Source organism: Macaca fascicularis, chromosome 14 (assembly GCF_037993035.2).
Source record: "Macaca fascicularis isolate 582-1 chromosome 14, T2T-MFA8v1.1".
Classification (NCBI taxonomy): Eukaryota; Metazoa; Chordata; class Mammalia; order Primates; family Cercopithecidae; genus Macaca; species Macaca fascicularis.
The window spans coordinates 116,219,261-116,240,259 of record NC_088388.1 but is presented as its reverse complement, the minus strand read 5'-3'; the positions used below and the strand labels follow the sequence as shown (position 1 = coordinate 116,240,259).

Sequence of the window (20,999 nt, the reverse complement as noted above, 5' to 3'; positions counted from 1 at the left end):
CTCCACTGGCAGCCTAAGCCCCAGCAGCTGTGGCTAACCCTGCCATCTGGATGGGTGAGGAAGGGCAGGGCTTGAACTAAAACCCAGCTCCCCCAAATTACATTAAAAATAGAAATGCTGCCTGTGAGTGCCTCCTGGTGCCTGCAGCAGAAGGGCTCCCTGCCAGGGCTGCCACTCCTCATCACATCAGCATGGGCAGAGCCTGCAGACAACGGCAGGGCATGCAGCCTTTGCTGCCCCACCTTGTTCCCCTTCTGGCATGCAACTCACAACTTGTCTCCCCCTACAGACCACACCATGCTCATCACGTATCTCCCTCTCCCACCCATCAAGAAGGAAAATCACACAGGCCCACTCCAGTTAACAAACTAAAATATAACACAAGTAATAAAGTGGGGTGATAGTAATAGGGGGACTGAGCCCTGAGTCAGAAAGGACTCCGGGGCTATCAGCCACACACCGTAAGAAAAAAGGGAGCGGAGAGGAGGGCCGGCTGCAGACCATGGCCTTCCGGTCTCTCCCTTCTTGTTTCACCTGATATTTCTGTGAGAAACTGAACCATCCCCACTAACAAAGAAAAGGGGATTCTCTGGGAAATACCCGGACCGACGGTCCTCTTGGTATAGAGGGTCCTCTTCCTTAACCTTTTTGCTCCAGAAAAGGAAGCCAAGGAACCAGATGAGGAAAGCAGCCAAGGTCACCATTCTTCAGAAAGGGGAGACAATCGCACATCCTAAGCCTCTGGCCTAAAATACCATTTCCCTCTCCTTAACTCGGCTATAGGGTCTTGTTTTTGTTTAAGATTCAGTCCTCAGTTAAATAAACCATGGTGTATTCATACAGCAGAAGACTGTGCAGCCAAGAAAAATAATATGGTAGATCTATATGAAATAACTCAGAAATAAGTCAAGGGCCGGCCGGGCGTGGTGGCTCACGCCTGTAATCCCAGCACTTGGGAGGCCGAGGTGGGCGGATCACGAGGTCAGGAGATCGAGACCATCCTGGCCAACATGGTGAAACCCCATCTCTACTAAAAATACAAAAAAATTAGCCGGGCATGGTGGCGGGCGCCTGTGATCCCAGCTACTCAGGAGGCTGAGGCAGGAGAATGGCATGAACCTGGGAGGCAGAGCTTGCAGTGAGCCGAGATCGCGCCACTGCACTCCAGCCTGGGTGACAGAGTTAAGACTCCGTCTCAAAAAAAAAAAAAGAAAAAAGAAAAAAAGAAATAAGTCAAGGGCCTATTCTCAAATTTAAAGAGCACATCACCAAGCAGTTTAGGTAGCACAATCACAATTTTTATGGGAAGAAAAAAGATAAGCAAGTAGAAAATAAATATATGCTTATATGTACACAGAAAATTTTCTGGAAAGGCACATGAAAAATGTGAATAGAAACTATCCATAGTCCCTGTCTGTGTAAGGCTACAGGAAGTTGAGAACTTGGATCTTCCGTATTATTTGAAATAATTTTATAATCACTTTTCTAATTAATTACGAAATGTATTATGTTGGTAGGGCACGGTGGCTCACGCCTGTAATCCCAGCACTTTGGGAGGCCAAGGCGGGCGGATCACCTGAGGTCAAGAGTTTGAGACCATCCTGGCCAACACAGTGAAACCTCATCTCTACTAAAAATACAAAAAAAAAGAAAAATTAGCTGGGCATGGTGGTGCGCACCTATAGTACCAGCTACTCGGGGAGACTGAGACAGAAGAATCACTTGAACTCAGGAGGCAGAGGCTGCAGTGAGCCAAAATCGTACCACTGCACTCCAGCCTAGGTGATAGAGGGAAACTCCACCTCAAAAAAAAAAAAAGAAATGTATTATGTCTAATTCATTATAATCGTTTTTTGTGGTGATGGTTGTGAAGGTATACAATATGGTAAAACGTATCAAATAAATGTGCAGTTTATTGTATGTCAATTATATCTCAATTAAATTGCACTGAAAATATTTTAAATGAACAAAAACTAGTATAGCTCAGCCCTCTGCCCTGGTCCTGCCCTTGAGAGAGAAGTGGAGAATATGGCAAAATGGGCAAGAACGCACAGGAAGGACAGAGGATGGCATCTACCGTTTTGTCCTATGCTGCTCTCTCCTCCAGCTCCCCCTCCCCAACTCGACCCCTCCACCCCCAGAGATGGTGGACAGCTGGAGGCTGAGCCTGCAAAGGCTTGGCTACTCAGTCAGCCACGCTGAGCACCATTACCCACATCACGACAGGCAGGTCACAAGGTATAGCTTAGGGGAAAGGTCCCCAACCCCTGGGCTGCAGAGCAGGGGGTGAACAGTGGGCAGGCAAGGAAACATTACCACCTGAGCGCCCCCTCCTGTCAGATCAGCGGTGGCACTGGGTTCTGACAGGAGCATGAGCCTATCGTGATCTGTGCATGCCAGGGATCTAGGTTGCGCACTCCTCATGAGAATCTAATGCCCCTGACCCCATCTGTGGAAAAATTGTCTTCCAAGAAACTGGTCCTTGATGCCAAAAAGGTTGGGGACCGCTGACTTAGGGCTTCCTCTGCCAGGGATGGCCACCTCAAGAGGCTGTACCTCGTGAGAACCAAAACCACGTCAGGTCCTGCTACTGCGTTACAGCAAGTGGCACAGCCCAAAAAGAGGCTGCTAGCCACATCAGGTCTTAGGTAGACCCAGAAATCTGTCTTTTTCTCAAGCTCCCAAGTAATTCTGATACTGGCCAGGTGTTGGACCCCAAGCAATGGGATCTACCTCCACCCCACTGACTCGGTAACCTTCCCACTCACCTACTGCCAAAGGAGCTCCACAATTCGCCCCCTCCAAACCTTTCCTGACTAATCCCACCTTCCTCTGCCTGTGCCTTCACATCTCTCTAGCACTGCAAACAGCATGACCAAGATCCAGCAAGGACCTGGTGGCTGGACAGTGGCCCAGAAAGGTTTTATCAGCCAGAGCTGAGAGGAACATGTGGGGCTCAAACGCAACCGGCCTGAAAACTCTAGCCTGCCTCTAGCACACATTTCACTAAAGGCTCCAAGGCTGGGTTCATATTAAACATCTTGTTTGTTTCACCCAACAAATTTCCATTTTGCCCAAACCAAATGTTCCCTTAAACTTGCAGAGATCATGTGCCAGAACTGCTCTTCTAACCAATCCACAAAGAAAAAGAAAAGTCTTCTTGGCTTGAAGCTCCTTAAGGACAGGATCTGTGTTTGAGTCATCTTTGTACCCCATGTGGGTCAGTCACCATCCATGCCCACACAGAGCTTACATCTGGCAGGGGAGACAGACAAACAACCATCAAACAAAACAAGAGGGACTAAGTGGAGCAAAGAGAGGGAACAATTCATCCCATTCGAGGAGGTGGTGTCAGAGGTGAACCTCCAGGACCGAAAAAGAGCTTGCTGGGAAAAACGGGAAAGCAGAGTGGCAGGCAGAGGGGTGGTGGAGGTGGAGAGTGTGCCCCGAGATGGTGAGCAGCAGACCCAGCTGGTGAGCAGCGGTGGGCTGGGCATGTAAAGAGGATGAATGGGCCAGGATGGGAAGTGCCTTGAAATCTACAGTCTACACAGCGCTTTGCACATGAGCAGACAGTCCACTCTTCAGCTGCTGAATGAGTGGATAAATGGATAAATATATGATGGAAAAGAGCTTTAATTTATAGCAACAATGCAGGAATGGTCAGAAGCCCCATGAAAGGCAGTCAGGACCATGCCTTAATGAATTAGAAGGGAGAGAACTTCCAGAAATGCAGCCTGTGATGGGCAGGGCTCAGTTCTGGGTCATCCGAAAAAGCGGTTGTGAGGAAAAATGAGGCCCCAGCTCAGCCCACCACCCAGAGAGACTCACCTGCCAACGAGTTCCATCCAGGGCCGGGGAAAGCACATCAATATCCAGCAGGTGCTCCGAGATCCGGCTGTGAAAACCGAAGTCCTGGAGAGAGTGGAGATGCAAAGGTCAGCTCTGCCTCTGTCACGGTCAACACCCACCAGGCCTCTTCACTACCCCAACTCCACTTTCCAGAAAGATGTCTGCTATGTGCCCAGCTCTGTGCCAAACATTTCAACATCACTAATTTCATCTTCAAAATAACACTGCGACTCGATGGAAAGATATGTGATCAAGCAAGTATGGTAAAATGTTAACTGTGGCCTATAGATGGTAAGTATGTGGGTATTCACTGTACAATTTTTAAAATTATTCCATATGTCTGAAACTTTTCATAATAAAATTATGGGGAAAAAATAACCCTGTGAGACTAAAACTCTTTCCCTCATCTCATAGATAAGGAAGCAGGTTGGAGAGCACATATAACTCGCCCAAGGCCACACAGCTGATAAGCAAGGGACCTGAGGGTCAGATGGGGCCCTGCACTGACGGCAAAGCCCAAGCTCTTTCCATGACACATACTGTGAAGGATGTCACTTTCCGGCTATCTCTCCCTCTCCGTGGTGCCCAACCAGGCACAAGAAGGAATGCCAACATCCCCAGAAAACCTGTGGGCAGTTTTGAAACGAGCCTTGGTGGGCCCTTTCCAGCTCGTTCCATTCCTTTTCCATACAGGTGCCCACCTGGACAATGAGAGTTAATTAGGGGTGCTTCCTGCGCTGGCTTCTCTTTGGGACAGGCAGCAAGTGCCCACACTGGTGCCAGTTTGTTGCTGTCCTCTGGCTGCCACAGGCCCACGATCCCACCTTCTCTGAGCCAAAGATCCCTGCTGGGCTAAGTGAAGGACTGCTGCCCAATAGCATGTTAATGGGGACAGTTCTGTCACATCAGCCCTGACTAATGGTGGGACACCCAGACAAAATCTGGTCCTGCTGTCCACAGCCTCCTCCATCTACTTCCATAGAGAAGAAAAATGCTGATGGGCACATTTCTCCACATGGGTGACTGCTTTAGAAGAGCCAGCCCCCTTGCTTCCAAGAGATCTGTGACATGGCGATTCTTCACGGACAGTTTTTGCCAACAATGACTTTTTTTTTTTTTTTTTGAGACGGAGTCTCGCGCTGTGTCACCCAGGCTGGAGTGCAGTGGCGCGATCTCGGCTCACTGCAAGCTCCGCCTCCCAGGTTCACGCCATTCTCCTGCCTCAGCCTCCGAGTAGCTGGGACTACAGGCGCCCGCCACCACGCCCGGCTAGTTTTTTGTATTTTTAGTAGAGACGGGGTTTCACCATGTTAGCCAGGATGGTCTCGATCTCCTGACCTCGTGATCCACCCGCCTCGGCCTCCCAAAGTGCTGGGATTACAGGCTTGAGCCACCGCGCCCGGCCAACAATGACTTTTTACCTTCCCTTTCTAGCTTGTGGGTTTTTCTTCTTTTTTGGTGACATTTTCCTTTCAGTTTGAGTTCTACTTCACTTAATGCAGCTGCCATCTGCCTCCTAAGCCCACGGCTCAGTGAGGGGCGAGCACACACAGCCTCCTAATTCTTCTGCACCCCCTCATATCATTACTGTTCATCCCTGACCCTCTCCCACTAATCCCTTCCCTTTGATCTGCCTCCTCCAAACAGATGGAGGATGGCTTCTAGAGGTAATGCTCTGCCAAAAAGCACCCTGAACTATTCCCCTTAGGTACAGACCTGGCAAATGAAACGATGATACAGCAGGCTGGGTAGAAGGTCTGGGACAAAGAAACCACGGATGCTGGCATTCCAAGACAAAGCCTAACTTTAGAAATGAAGCCACGGCATCCCTCCTGGCCTGAGCCTAGGGACTGTTCTCACCACAGCTCAGTGATCCCATAAACACAAACACACCAGTCTCTAACCTCCTAGGCTGATGGCAACTCACATGATCACACAGGCAACTCACACAACAGTGAGAGTAATAATAGCTAACATTTTAACATTATTTTATATATAATTACATTAATCATGTTTATATGCTAACATTTTATATTCTCTGCCTTTCTTCTCACAACAAACCTATAAAATAGGAAGTATTACCCTTAGTTAATGAGTTGAGAAGCTGGAGCTAGACAAGACTCAAGCATGAGTTTGAAATTCTCCCACTTACAAGCTGTGTGATGCTGGGCAAATTACTTAACCCTAGAGACTCACAAATCCATGCTCTTCGCCACCACTCTACTGCCCTCATCTCGAACTCACCAGGCCATGGAAGGACTTGGGGTCAGAAGTTATGGAATCTGAGAGCTGAGGTTCCTTCATGTGTTCACTAATTTCCAGTTCCTGGAGAGAGAGAGACACAGAGAAATCCCTCAGAGCAGAGCACAAAGGGACATGGTCCCTACCCAGGGAATTCTGTTCAGGCTGTGGTACCAATATAGGGCTCAGGCCAAACTGAAATCCACCCTTCTTGAAAACCTAAAGGAGGCCTGTGGACCCCGCCATTCTCTCTGGACATGTGCACAGCCTCCGCCCCACTGGGGCTGGGCAGCCCACTGAGTAGAGACAACCACACTCTGAATTAGATCAGCAAGGACTTATACGAGTAAGGGGAACCAAGAGTAGTGGAGATGGTTAGAAAGGTGGCAGTACAGAAGTCTGATGCCATCCTAAAAAACAGAAGGAGAGCATCTTTCCTAGGAAATAGATAAAAGTTCTTTTTTTTTTTTCCCCCGAGACGGAGTCTCACTCTATACCCCAGGCTAGAGTGGCACCATCTCAGCTTACTGCAGCCTCTACGTCCTGGGTTCCAGCAATCTCCTGCCTCAGCCTCCCAAGTAGCTGGGATTACAGGTGCGCATCACCACGCCTGGATAATTTATTTTTAGTAAAGACGAGGTTTCACCATGTTGGCCAGTGATCTCCAACTCCTGACCTCAAGTGATCTGCCCGCCTCAGCCTTCCAAAGTGGTGGGATTACAGGCACAAGCCACTGCACCTGGCCGATAAAAGCTCTTTAAATGAATTCCCTCACCATCTATCTGGAAGAGGAATAGAACTAAGGGTTGAAAAACCTAAAATGCCAAAGGATCTCCCCATTCAAGCTTACTTCTGTCCATTTTGGTCATTGGCCTGGTCTTGCCAAAGCAACCACTCCCATGTGTTGGCATCTTTCAGAAAGAGCCACAAAAATGGATGAGAAGAGTCTTCTTGTCACCTAATCTACCTACGCTGGGGCATAACACTGCCAAATGTGGCACCTACCGCCCCGATCACCCCCACCCTCCACCTCGCCACAACACACAGTGTTCTCTCTCTATAGAAACTCAGACTGCTGCAACCATGACTGCCCCCAAACTGATGTCAAGAAGTACAAGGGGAGGCCGGGCGCAGTGGCTCACTCCTGTAATTCCAGCACTTTAGGAGGCCGAGGCGGGTGGATCACCTGAGGTCAGGAGTTCGAGACCAGCCTGACCAACATGGAGAAACCCTGTCTCTACTAAAAACACAAAAAATTAGCCAGGTATGTTGGCGGTCACCTGTAATCCCAGCTACTCAGGAGGCTGAGGCAGGAGAATAGCTTGAACCCAGGAGACAGATGCTGCGGTGAGCTAATCATGCCATTGCACTCCAGCCTGGACAACAACAGTGAAACTCCGTCTCAAAAAAAAGAAGTACAAGGGGAGCCAGACTCTGGTTCACGCCAGTAATCCCAGCGGGTGGATCGAGGTTGAGCTCAGGAGTTCAAGATCAGCCTGGACAACATGGTGAAACCCCATCTCTACTAAAAAATACAAAAATTAGCCGGGTGTGGTGGTGCATGCCAGTGGTCTCAGCTACTCGGGAGACTGAGGCACAAGAATCGCTTGAACCTGGGAGGCAGAGGTTGCAGTGAGCCAAGATTGCACCACTGCACTCTAGCTAGGGTGAAGGAGCGAGACTCTATATCAAAAGAAAAAAAAAAAAGAAAAAAAACCTTGAACTATGATGAGGCGGGCAGATCACTTGAGCTCAGCAGTTAGAGACCAGCCTGGGCAACATGGCGAAATCCTGTCTCTACAAAAAATACCAAAATTAGCTGGGCATGGTGACACATGCCTGTGGTCTCAGCTACTCAAGAGGCTGAGGTAATGCCCTGCCAAAAAGCGCTCTGAACTGTGATGAGGTGGGAGGATTGCTTGAGCCCTGGAGGTCAAGGCTGCAGTGAGCCAAGATCACGCCACTGCACTCCAGCCTGGGCTACAGAACAAGACCCTGTCTCAAAAAAGACAGAAGAAAAAAAAAAGTAAGGAGGGAGGTAGGAAGCAGGAAAGGAAGTAGGATAAAAGAAAATGAACGTTCCAGGAGGGTGCCAATGGAAAAGCAAATTTCTGCTCTCAATTTCGAGTGCCAGCAGGTTTGCAGCTTCATTCCGGATTTTACTGCCTGCTGGGCCTGGGCATATTTGTCACAATTAAGGGCTCTGGCTGATGCTGACAGCCCAGTGCAGGGACACGCAAATGAAGCTCCTGACTCAGTAATAAAGATGTGGGGATAGGATCCTGCCCAGGGCTGAACAGAGTAGCAGAGGGCTACAGTCGACCCCTGCCTATGGGATACAGTGACTTACTTGGCTGGCGTCTGAACTGCCCTTTTCTAGAGCAGAAGCCTTCTTCTTTGGCTCCTTGGCTGCCTCTTCCCTCCTGGAACCCTCCTCTCCTGCATCTACTGTGTCCTCTGGTGCCTCCTTTTCAGAGGCTTCGGCAGGGTCATTGCCCCTAGGGTCTGCCTTGGAGGTCACCAGATTCCTGGAAATCTTAGGTTCACTCTTCTCATTTTCCTCTTTTTCTGGGAGCCCAGGTCTTGCCCCACTTCCCTGTCGCCCTTTGCCATCAGCACTGCTCAGATTGCTGTCTGCACCTGGGCTGGACGGCTTGCAGGGAGTAGGGGGACTGGCAGCAGCTGAATCCAAAGAAACATCCTTCTCCTCTGGCTGGCTTGTTCTTAGAGACTCCTAGGGAGCAACAGACCATGTTAAAAAGGAAGACATAAGGAATGTGCAAAAGGAGCTGAGACATGCTGCAAGATGGAAATGCTATTCCCTGACTCCCACAGGCCAGTGCCTGAGTTCTGCCCCAGTGGTTATCAATCACGCAGTTCTTACATTTTTTTTTTTAACTTTTTTGAGATGAAGTCTCACTCTGTCACCTAGGCTGAGGTGCAGTGGTGCGATCTTGGCTAACTGCAACCTCTGCCTCCTGGGTTCAAGCAATTCTCGTCTCTCAGCCTCCCGAGTAGCTGGGACTACAGGTGTGTGCCATCACACCTGGCTATTTTTTTATATTTTTAGTAGAGACGGTGTTTTGCCATGCTGGCCATGCTGGTCTCAAACTCCTGGCCTCAAGCAATCCACACACCTCAGCCTCCCAAAGTGCTGGGATTATAGGCGTGAGCCACCGCACCCAGCCCACCCAGGTTTTTAAAACACAGATTCCTGACTCAACCCCAGATCTGCAGAATCGGAATTTCTATGGTAATTTGGATATATCCAAGCTGATCCCCATCCACTGGTGGGCCTGGAAGTCACTACACTGGATGATACAACTCTGTCACCACCTATCATATCCTCAAGTAATAAATCTGTCTTGCTCCAGCCCCATTAGCCACATCATAAGACTGCAGACTCAAAAGCCAATATTTATTTAAGATGATGATGGATCATCATGTGAGAGAAAGGCAGCAAAGTCTCAAATTTCTATTTTTCATGTTTAATAGGCAGCAGGGGAAAAATTATCAGGAGAGTGCTCTTCGTGCCTAAAGCCTCCCGGGTACATGCTGATCAGCAGCAGCCTCGGAAGACAGCATCCTCACCGAGCACTGCCGACTGGGGTCCTCTGAGAAGCAGATGCCAAGTTAGGGTTAGATGTGCAAGAGATTTAAGGGAGATGTCTACAAAGGATAAAGGAAGTGAGCAGAGCTCCAGACTTTCTCCAGTTCTGGGAAAGTCCTGGTCAGCCCAGCAGAGTCGCCTAGTAGGCTGCCATGAGAACAGTCCCGCATCTGCAGAAATGGCTCTGCTTTCAGACCCCTGTTGTGGCTCATCACCAACAGGAAACACTTCCATGAAGCAGGGTGGATAGAAAGGGCAGTGCTGGAGGCTGTCAATCTGCTAAGCTCCCCTTGGCAGGGTCTCTCGAAAGCAGATCCGAGCAGTGCATCTGTACAGTGGCCACGCCCTGCTCCTCACATACAAACCTCACTTTAAAAACTAGTAAAAACCCAAGGCTGCTTCCACTAAATTCCTTAGAGTCGGTCAAAAGAGAAAAAGAAAACCCTCCCTTGGAAATACAGCCAGTGATCTCTGCTGGGTTTGGGCTGAGAAGTCTTCCTCCTGGAAAACATCTGTGCTAACACTTGGGCTGCCAGACTGAATAACTTCCGATGAGGGATTTTTAAGACTTCCTGATTCCCTATTTTGAAGACTCAAGGACCATGATGACTAGAGAGCGGAGAGGTCCAAGAAGAAGCCCTAAGCACGGCATTTATTGATGCTCTGTTCAAGTGTCTGCTGTGCCCAAAGAAATGACCCTCTCCCTGCAAGCCTGACAGCCCACTGACAAGCTAACCCAGGCTTCCTAGGGATGATTACACACGTCAGTAAAGCAGAGTCCTTCAGAGCTCAGCTTTGGAGACAGAGGCTGCCCAGGCTCAAATTTTGGCTCCACACTTACAGATGTGTGACCTTAGGCAAATTATTTACTTCTATGTGCCTCAGTTTCTTTTGCTAAAATACCAGGATGTAGCAGTGCTTACCTCATAGGGAGCACCGTTGGGAAGAGTAAATGAGTCAGCACTCATCAAGTGAGTTAAGAAACTCAGAATTGTGACTGGCACACTGTCAGTGTCCCACGAATGTTAACTTACGTTATGTAATGAGACTTACACATTCATTCACTGAGCACATTCTATGTGTCAAACACTGCCTTGGGAATCCAAATATGGCCAAACTATGGATCCTGCCCTCAAGGAATTGAGCTAATATTGAGAAAAGTGAAATGTTCCCAATGGCTTTGGTTATGAGCCTTGACTGCCCAAAGCAAAGAGGCCACTAGACACAGTGGTGATACTGTCATTAGGCCCAACCCTGTCCCAGAAAGAAGAGCAGAAGGGGAAGTAGAGAAGGCACAAAGGAAGCTCACGCCTTGGCAGCATGCATGTGGGTACCCGCCAGTGCTGCCCCTCCCAGCATCCCTAACCTCCAGTATGGAATAAATCTGCCAGGACCACTGGGCTAAGAGAAGGGAGACACACTTCTCCTCTTCAAGTGAAGCAGCTTCAGGCTGAGCCTAATGGCCTTCTCATCTCTATACCACCAAAGGCCCATACTCAGCAGAAGCTCATATCCAGTCTGTGGGGTTCTAAGGCCTCCAAGAAGGAGGCGGGAGTTGCCTGGGGTGGGCAAAGGGTGTTGGGCCAACCACACCCCCTTACTCGGCAAGCAGGGCCAATCCACCCTGGCCAGGCTCATCCCAAGATTAAAGAAAGGCTCCCACCGGCTTGAAGTTGGGAGTGAAACCTGGTCCTAAGAGGGCTGCCTACCAATACACCTTGGATGCGAGGGCAAAGGAGGTATCAGACCATAAATAGTCCCTGTGGCCTTCAGGATAAAATTTAAACTCCTACTTCGCCCACAGCCCTTAAGGCCCAGCTCCTGCCTGCCTCTCATGGCTCACCTCCAGCCAAACCCTCAGACACTCTCTCCTCCCACCTGTGGATAAACATCACAATAATTTAGTAATTTGCCATGCAATTCCTAAAACACACATACACACACATTACCTGACACACTCCCCACTGGTCCTCACCACATCACCTCTTCCAGGATGCTTGCCTTGACCCCTAGGTCAGCTGACCTGAGATGAGCCTTCTCCATCATCTACTTTAATAGCTATTGTATTTGCTGATTTCCTTATCTGTTTCCCTCACCAAATTAGTTCCCTGTTGTCCTCAGTACTTAGTTTCTAGCACATAATAAGTGCTTAGCAAAGGTTTGTTGACCAAATTGTTAAATATGAATAAGCGTGTCATGCAAAGATAGCAATTGAGGTTTCCCTTCCTAGCCTGCAAAAAGGAGATGTAATATTTACTTTACATGGTTATACAGGGATTCGACTATATTTATTACAGTGCTAATTAAATGAAAAATAGCTAAGCAAATGTTAGCTATTAATTAACCATTCAAGATGACGGAAAAACAAGTAACCTATCAAAAATCAGAGAATACAAGACACAGGTAGAGATTCCCATCCTTGAGAGGATCAGGAAAAATAACTAACAGGTACTAGGCTTAATGCCTGGGGGATGAAATAATCTGTACAACAAACCCCCATGACACAAGTTTACCTAGATAGCAGACCTGCCTGTGCACCCATGAACTTAATATAAAAATTAAAAAGAGAGAGAGTCCCATTCTTACACATGAGAGAATATAGCCAGATTGCAATAATCTTAGGCCCAGTTCAATTCGTACACTTAAATTCTTCAAAAGAAAATTTTCACATGATGGGGCTCATTCTAGTCTGCCTTACCTAAAACAGTAAAACATGGGTAATATTAAAATAAACAACCTTGCATTCTCTGCACCATGTTGACTAACTGCAACCACAGGACAGCACCTCGAGGGTGGGGAAAGCAGAGGGAGGTGAAGCATTTGATGTAGATTATCCACAAATGGATGTACATGAGCTGAGTGTCTGGAGAAGCTATCCAACTCCGTGAGCATCTCCCTTCACCTGGCCCCTGCCCCTTGTCTCCCGGCCCAAGGCCTGAAGCTCCAACCAGGTATACACTCTGGGCACCGAAGTCCAGTCTCCCGCCCTGGTTCTGTGGGAAGTGCAGGAAAACGTGGGACCTCAATCTCAGCACAACTTTGCCCTCAGCTCATCCCCGCTCACACTCCTTCTGTCTCCTCCTTTCACAGCTCCAGGTCCTTGAGTATTTCAAGGCACATTTCTGCTGCTTTTTCAAAAAAGACTTTCCCATCTGCAGGAGGAGAGAGCAGGAAAGAGCTTATAAGAATCATTTCATGAATATTTAACATGCCCCCCAAAAGCCCTGAGGTTCTTCTGCCCAGAGCACAAAGACAAGGACCCCTATAATCCACACAGCACAGGGGACAGGGCATGAAGGCCAAGGAACTGAACCCATGTCTGTGCATTGACCCTGTTCTGCAGAGACCCCCACCAAGCTGATCATCAGTCCAATTTATTTTTCAGATTTCATTCCTGCCCAGTTGGTCTCAATTCTTTGCACAGCTCCCTGGTGTTGTTAGCACTTTCCAATCGCACCGACATCATCCTGTTATTTCTAAGCCCAGGCTCCCTCCTGCTACTTTGATCCACTGATGGGCTTTTCACCAGCACCACATGGCCACATAAAGTCTGCTCGACTACCCTTCAGCCTCCTGGCTTTTGCTCGCCCTGTTCAGTGTCGGTTCCATGAACCTCTCTCTCTTCAGTCTGTAATAGACTTGAAGTGCGTTTAAGTTGGAAAGCAGGAGAGCAGGGAGGAGACAAGAAGAGATGCATTCTTGCCATCCTACTGCCCTCTCATGGAATCATGAGCAAAGTGACTGCTCAGTGAGACAGGATAGAACTAGCCTCAGAAGTCCATCTCCATCCTAGGCTGTATGGGACACTCAGGAGTGGGGAAAGGTAGGCAGTTCACAGAATCCAAAGACTGTAAACTGAGACAAAAGCCATTTTCAAAGAGCAGGGCCCAAGCAGAGGCAGCATTGGCTGTCCTGAAACCCCCCCATTCACCCTCATCACTAACACTCCCAACAGGAAAAGCCCTGATTCCTGCCTTCAGTTAGAACATAGGAATCCAACACTCCATGTGACAAAAAGAACTAAATCTGCGGGGATGCTAAAGACAGGGGTAGGAGGTGTATTTAACACCACCCACTCCAGACATTTCCCCTCATCACACTGGGGTGCCTATTTATATTAAAGAGGTTATAAAATGTTTAAAAGTCCCCACTCTCCCCAGAGAAGCACATAGTCATCAGAAGGAAAGCTTTTAGAAATCCACCTTTCAGGTCGGGCACGGTGGCTCATGCCTGTAATCCCAGCACTTTGGGAAGCCATGGCGGGCGGATCACCTGAGGTCAGGAGTTTGAGACCGGCCTGGCCAACATGGTGAAACCCCGTCTCTTCTAAAAATACAAAAATTAGCCACGCATGGTGGCGGGTGCCTGTAATCCCAGCTACTCGGGAGGCTGAGGCAGGAGAATCGCTTGAGCCTAGGAGGCAGAGGCTGCAGTGAGCCAAAATCGCGACATTGCACTCCAGCCTGGGGGACAAGAGCGAGACTTCAACTCAAAAAAAAAAAAAAATCTGCCTTTCAAAGAAGAAAAAGCCTTTTTTGTTGACATTTACAATCCATTATGAAGTAAATGTTAATAAGCCCAAGGTCAAAGTAAATCATAATCAATCCACATCAGGATCTTCAATCCGCCAGCTGACAGCAGGGACCAAGTACCCACTCTATCCGGTAACTGGGAAAGCCAAGTGAAGAAAAAAATACGACACAACCTGCCCGGACACTCTCTCATGAGTCCCAGCGTGGCTCATTCACTCATTCACAAATTCATTCTCTCAACTGTTGACCAAAACATACCTAAGCACTTCCTATGTTTCATAGGCAGTGGGCTAGGTGCTGCCTGGCCATACAGAAATGAATAGGGCAGAATCTCCAACCTCAACTTGCTCATTCTCATAGAGATTGTCGTCTTCCTCCAAAAGCAAATAAGTCCTCTGACACCCCTGGTCCTATACATGGTCAACCTTCTAGGCACAAAGCCTGAGCATCTCCTTTGATCAATAGAGGTCTTACTGGTGGTGGAGAAGAAAATAAAGTTGTCATTTCAGGGAACTAAACAGATTGAAGGCTTTAGATTTAATCCTTCCAGACTAGGCCCCACTCAGAAGAACAGTTTCAAAGCAGACCTGTATCAGCTTGATAATAAAAATGGGACACTTAGAAAAAAGTGTCACATTTGGCAAGAAACTGTAAAGTTTCGAAAGGTATCTGACTGTGCAGAGCCAAAATGCTGAACAGTTTCTGAGGTAACAGGCAAAGTCTAACTACAAAAAGAGTCCTAGGCTGGGCACAGTGGCTTACACTCGTAATCCCAGCACTTTGGGAGCCCAAGACAGGTGGATCACTTAAGCCCAGGAGTTGGAGACCAGTCTGGGAAACATAGCAAAACCCCATCTCTACAAAAAATAGCCGGGTGTGGTGGCGGGCACCTGTGGTCCCAACTACTTGGGAGGCTGATATGCACTCCAGCCTGGGCAACAGAGTGATATCCAGTCTTAAAAAAAAAGCCCTGTCCAATGGCTAGACTTGGGTCACCCACAACTCAGGTCTCAAGTACCAAATCAAGGGCTATCAGCCAGCACATCTGAAACCTCAAGTGACCTGAGACACTAATCCTGGCTCTTAAGGTAAGGTGATTTCCAAGAAACAAGTCAGAAATAATAAGGGATAATGAGAAAACAAATTTAAATTCAGGATATAAGCACTTCTGTTTTACTGGCCAGTTTTGTGATCATTCTAATAAAGTGTGAATGACTTGTTTGATGTTAAAGTATTGAAAGTATTTAAAAGAACTTGATATATTAGACTTGTGAAAAGTTTAACTGATTGAGCCTGCAACCAATATTTAAATATTTGGGGAAATCTAATTGTTGAGTTCATGATTCTTTGGTTGTTTAAATACTTTAAGAATATTTAGGCTGGGCGCGGTGGCTCAAGCCTGTAATCCCAGCACTTTGGGAGGCCGAGATGGGCGGATCACGAGGTCAGGAGATCGAGACCATCCCAACATGGGCTAACATGGTGAAACCCCGTCTCCACTGAAAAATACAAAAAACTAGCCGGGCGAGGTGGCGGGAGCCTGTAGTCCCAGCTACTCGGGAGGCTGAGGCAGGAAAATGGCGTGAACCCGGGAGACGGAGCTTGCAGTGAGCTGAGATCCGGCCACTGCACTCCAGCCTGGGCGACAGAGCGAGACTCCGTCTCAAAAAAAAAAAAAAAAAAAGAATATTTAGAGAAATATGGCCGGGTGCAGTGGCTCACGCCTATAATCCCAAAACTTTGGGAGGCCAAGGCGGGCGGATCACGAGGTCAGGAGATCCAGACCATCCTGGCTAACATGATGAAACCCCATCTCTACCAAGAATACAAAAAATTAGCCAGGCGTAGTGGTGGGCGCCTGTAGTCCCAGCTGCTTGGGAGGTTGAGGCAGGAGAATGGCGTGAACACGGGAAGCGGAGCTTGCAGTGAGCTGAGATCACGCCACTGCACTCCAGCCTGGGTGACAGAGCAAGACTCTGTCTCAAAAAAAAAAAAAAAGAAAGAAATATTTTGAGAAACGTTATATTTAAATGAATACATTGGACACTAAACAAAGGATACATGGTAGGGAAAGCTCCTTTCTAGGTACAAAAACACATGGCTGGGCACAATGGCTCACACCTGTAATTCTAGCACTTTGGGAGACCAAGACAGAAGGACTGCTTGAGGTCAGGAGTTTGAGACCAGTCTGGTCAACAGAGAGACCTCGTCTCTGCAAAAAAGGTAAAAAGTAGCCAGGCATGGGTGTGCATGCCTGTAGTCCTAACTACTCAGGAGGCTGAGGCGGAGGATCACTTGAACCCAGGAATTCAAAGCAGTGAGCTCTGTTCACACCACTGTAACTCCAGGCTAGGCAACACAGTGAAGCCCTGTCTCTTAAAAAAAAAAAAAAAAAAAAAAAAAAAACTACTGGAGGTTTTAGGTATTACAATAACATAATGAGTGTTGACATTTGTTTGTTTAGAGGCAGGGTCTGGAAGGGATAGGAATCCATTCATTTATTCTTGTCCTCCCCCAAACCCCAGAAATCCCATCTGGAAGGACTGGGACAAAACGGTTGTTTTTCCAAATATGCATTACAACAAAGCAGGGGGGCTTGATAAAAACAGGAGGGATATGCCAGGCTGACACATTTGCCTGTAGGGATTAGGGCTCTTACCTCATACTCAAAGTCAACCCCCAGTGCCCCAATGTCCAGGTGTAGGTTCTTAAGAGGCTCACTTGAGCTGTGGATACTCTAGAAACAAAAATGATGACAAGTGTAAGTCTGAGGAAACTGGTCAACCCAGGGTGAGGGGTGTGCAGAGGGAAAAGCGGGGCACTGCTGAGCTGGCAGGCGGGCCCAGGCAGGGCTTCAGAGGACTCAGGGCAGGACCACCACTGAGGCAGCCTCACTAAACGGCTCTCCATCCAGCACAAACTATGCTGTGCACCAAGCAAGTGGCCAAGGTGCTTTCTGCTGGCTGTATTTTCTGGATCAGATCTAGAAGGTATAATAGACTGCTCAAGAAATGAAGCTGGGGGCCAAAAAAAAATCTTGCTTTTTTAAAAAGAAGCACAGAGATCAGCCAAAGGTAGAAACAATCCATATATATTCATCAACAGATAAGTAGATAAACAAAATGTGGCATATCCATACCATGGAATATTACTCAGCCTTAAAAAGGTGGCATATCCATACCATGGAATATTATTCAGCCTTAAAAAGGACCAAAGTTCTAATACATGCTACAACATAGATGAACCTTGAAACATTATGCTAAGTGAAATAAGACCGACACAAAAGGACAAATATTGTATAATTCCTCTTATATGAGGTCCTAGAATAGGTAAATTCATAGACACAGAAAGCAGATTAGGTTTCCAAGGACGGAGGGAGAGGGAATAGGAAGTTATCATTCAATAGGTACACAGTTTCTATTTGGGATGATGAACAAGTTCTAGAAATGAACAGTGGGGGGTGGAGTGCAGAAAAAAAAAAGACATGGATAGTGGTGTTGGGTGCACACATTGTGAAGGTAATGAATACCACTGAATTTTAACTTTAAAATGGTTAAAAGGGCAAATTTTATGTTACATATTTTTTCTATCACAGCAAAAACATTTTCAAAAGGAAAAAATATAGCACGGAGGGTTTCCAGGCCAGGAAGAGGACTTCATCATTACCTGGTTGTCACTTTCCTCCTCATCCTCCTCATTAGTTTCTTCTCCTAAAGCCAAGAGGCTGAGAGCAGTCTTGTCCTCGTGTATGGAGCCCAGGAGACCCTTTGTATAAGCAGAGGTCTTGAGACCCTGCGAAGGCTTCAAAATAGAGAAGGACAGTCAAAGGACTCACTTGAAGACCTTTGGAATGACCTTTAGAATGCTCCTCCCCACTCTCTATGTCAATGTCTCCCAGATCAAGTCCCACCATGTCCATGAAGCTGACCTGGCGACTGCGGCTCACACCAATGACTCCCTTCACCCACTCCTACTGCCTTGACTGCAGAGACTCAGAAATCAGCACTGATGTCCCTACAGCATGCGTCTATCCTCCACAGCCCAGAGTCCACATTCATACAGGTGTGAATTACATTTTCCCAACTGGATTACGAACTCTGAGGACTCCACTAATTCCGTCTATTTCTCACCCCTAGGCCATAGTCCCTAATATGGTACACGGCGGCCCCACAGGAACTACAGACACTGAACACAAGAGAAAGTACTTACCAGCATGAGTTCTCCAAGCTGACGTCCAGACTCCACTGAGCTCCCAAGGCTCACGCTTTGAGATCCACGAAGGGCAGAGGGTGGGGTATCCACAAGGCCTCGTAAAGGAGCCAGGCCCCCAAGAGGAACATGAACTGGGGCTAATGAAGAACCCAGGGCCTGGGCAACAGAAAACATCTTGTTACAACCCAAGAAACCATGTGGCTCTGAAAGTGTCGGAGACAGATATAAAAATAAAACATCTAAATCCTGCACGCTCAAATTTAAACCACCTCCGCTCAGAGGCTGCTAATGAAACACAACATCCAGAAATTACCATTGTGCCAACTGTGTGAGAAATCACAGGCTGGTTTCCTGATTCTCATAAGTCTCATGCTGTCTCACAGTAAACAGTTCTTTAACATCTGGCAGATGCTGCATGGGGTTCCGCTCTCCTTTCAGAAGCCACATAGGAGGCCGGGCGCGGTGGTTCATGCCTGTAATCCCGGCACTTTGGGAGGCCAGGCCGGGTGGATCACGAGGTCAGGAGTTTGAGACCAGCCTGGCCAGTATGGTGAAACCCTATCTCTACTAAAAAACACAAAAATTAGCCGGGTGTGGTGGCATACGCTTACAGTCCCAGCTACTCGGGAGGCTGAAGCAGGAGAATCACTTGAAACCAGGAGGCGGAGGTTGCAGTGAGCCAAGATCACACCACTGCACTCCAACCTGGCAACAGAGCAAGACTCTGTCTCAAAAAAAAAAAAAAAAAAAAAAGGCCAGGAGCAGTGGCTCACACCTGTAATTCCAGCACTTTGGGAGGCCGAGGTGGGCGGATCACCTGAGGTCAGGAGTTCTAGACCAGCCTGGCCAACATGGTGAAACCCTATCTCTACTAAAAATATAAAAATTAGCTGGGCATGGTGGTGCATGCCTGTAATCCCAGCTACTCAGGAGGCTGAGGCAAGAGAATCAACTGAACCTGGGAGGTGGAGGTTGCAGTGACCCAAGATCACACGGCTGCACTCCAGCCTGGGCGACAGAGCGAGGCTCTGTCTCAAAAAAAAAAATAATAAATAATAAATAAAATAAAAGCCATATAAGAAGGATGCGGGAGGGGAAAGCAGAGACAAATCCTCATCTAACAGAATTCTCAATTGATAAAGTTTAAAATTGATGAGTCAAGAAAAAGCAGTCTAAGTGTATTATTTACAAAGATGGACGTAAACACAACAGAATGGTTGCCTGTGAGGAGGGCTCTGCACAGTGAAGTGCTAGACTTTCTTACATGCCTTTTAGTGCTACTTGACTTTTTAAACTACTGACATGCACTACTCTGATTAAAATCTAAGGCCAAGGCACAGTGGCTCACATCTGTAATCCCAGCACTTTGGGAGCCCAAGGTGGGAAGATCACTTAAGGCCAGGAGTTCAAGACCAGCCTGGGCAACACAGCAAGACCCCATTTCTACAAAAATATTTTAAAGATGAGCCAGATGGGGTAGCATGCACCTATAGTCCCAGCTACTCAGGAGGCTGAGGAGGAAGGACTGCTTGAGCCCAGGAGCTGGAGGCTACAGTGAACTATGATGGCACCACTGTACTCCAGTCTGGGCAATAGAACAAGACCCTATCTCAGACTAGCCTAGGCAACACAGTGAGACCCTGTCTCTACAAAAAAATTTAAAAATTAGTGGGACATAGTGACACATGCCTGTGGTCCTAGCTACCTGGGAGGCTGAGGCGGCAAGATCAATTAAGCCCAGGAGTTCAAGGTTACAGTGAGATATAACCACTGCACTCCAGCCTGGGAGACAGAGCAAGACCCTGCCTCTAAAAAATAAAAATGACCCTGTCTGGAAAAAAAATCAACACTAACTACAAAAAAAATACACATGAGCAACAAAAGAAGGACTCTCTCCCCTTTCCACTGATGAGGAAAGTGGCTGAAAGGAGCCTTGCCCAAGGGCAGTAGTGGGGCTGACCAGGTCCATTCTTTTCCCTGTTCTCCTTCCTGCAAGCAAGGGCTGGGGAAAGAAATCAGGCTACGAGTCAGAATTCGTGAGACCTCCTGCTATTTACAGACTCTCTGATTCTCAGTTTACTCATCTGCAAGATGGAGATGATGTGTGCCTTGCCACCTGACTAGGTGTGCAGAGAAGCTCAAGGAGATGAGTGCTAGGGGCCTTTGTGAGTGGCCCAGGGCTACACCAACATTATAAAATTGCTACCATCACAGGGATTCACATTACAATAATCTAGACTTATCAGAAGCAAAGATGGTAATCTGGTGACAATTTACAAAGACCCCTTCAAAATTCATTTCTCAAACTTAAAATATCTCAGATGACACAAAAATTCCAATCCTCCCTAATCCCATAAGGACTGAAGAGAGAAAAGGAAACCCAGAGGCAGCCAGGCTGAGGTTCCAAAGATCCATCTTCTCACCTGTAGCCTCAGCCTAGGGGCCAGACCAGTGGGTGGGTTCCCAGGAGGGCCCATTTCTGCATCAGATGCTCATCAGGAAAAGTAAGGTGAGAACCACTCCTGAGCTTCTGCAGGTCCACAATCATCTGG

At 47.7% G+C, this 20,999-nt stretch overlaps 1 protein-coding gene across 25 annotated transcripts in view; it reads right to left on the bottom strand.

Annotated features, from left to right (window-relative positions):
• The window catches only part of CEP164 (centrosomal protein 164), a 98,313-nt gene that overhangs the window by 33,701 nt on the left and 43,613 nt on the right, over positions 1–20,999 (bottom strand). For all 25 annotated transcript variants that reach the window (XR_001485208.4, XM_015435759.3, XM_045370085.3 and 22 more), the window contains 6 exons: positions 18,445–18,603; positions 17,902–18,036; positions 16,895–16,972; positions 8,444–8,827; positions 6,097–6,177; positions 3,832–3,915 (listed from right to left, as the gene is read on the bottom strand). Coding sequence is in view for 24 of the 25 variants with exons in the window: in XM_015435759.3 (XP_015291245.3) it covers positions 3,832–3,915; positions 6,097–6,177; positions 8,444–8,827; positions 16,895–16,972; positions 17,902–18,036; positions 18,445–18,603 (921 nt within the window). In the remaining variant the exon portion in view is untranslated. The remainder of the gene's footprint in view (positions 1–3,831; positions 3,916–6,096; positions 6,178–8,443; positions 8,828–16,894; positions 16,973–17,901; positions 18,037–18,444; positions 18,604–20,999) is intronic.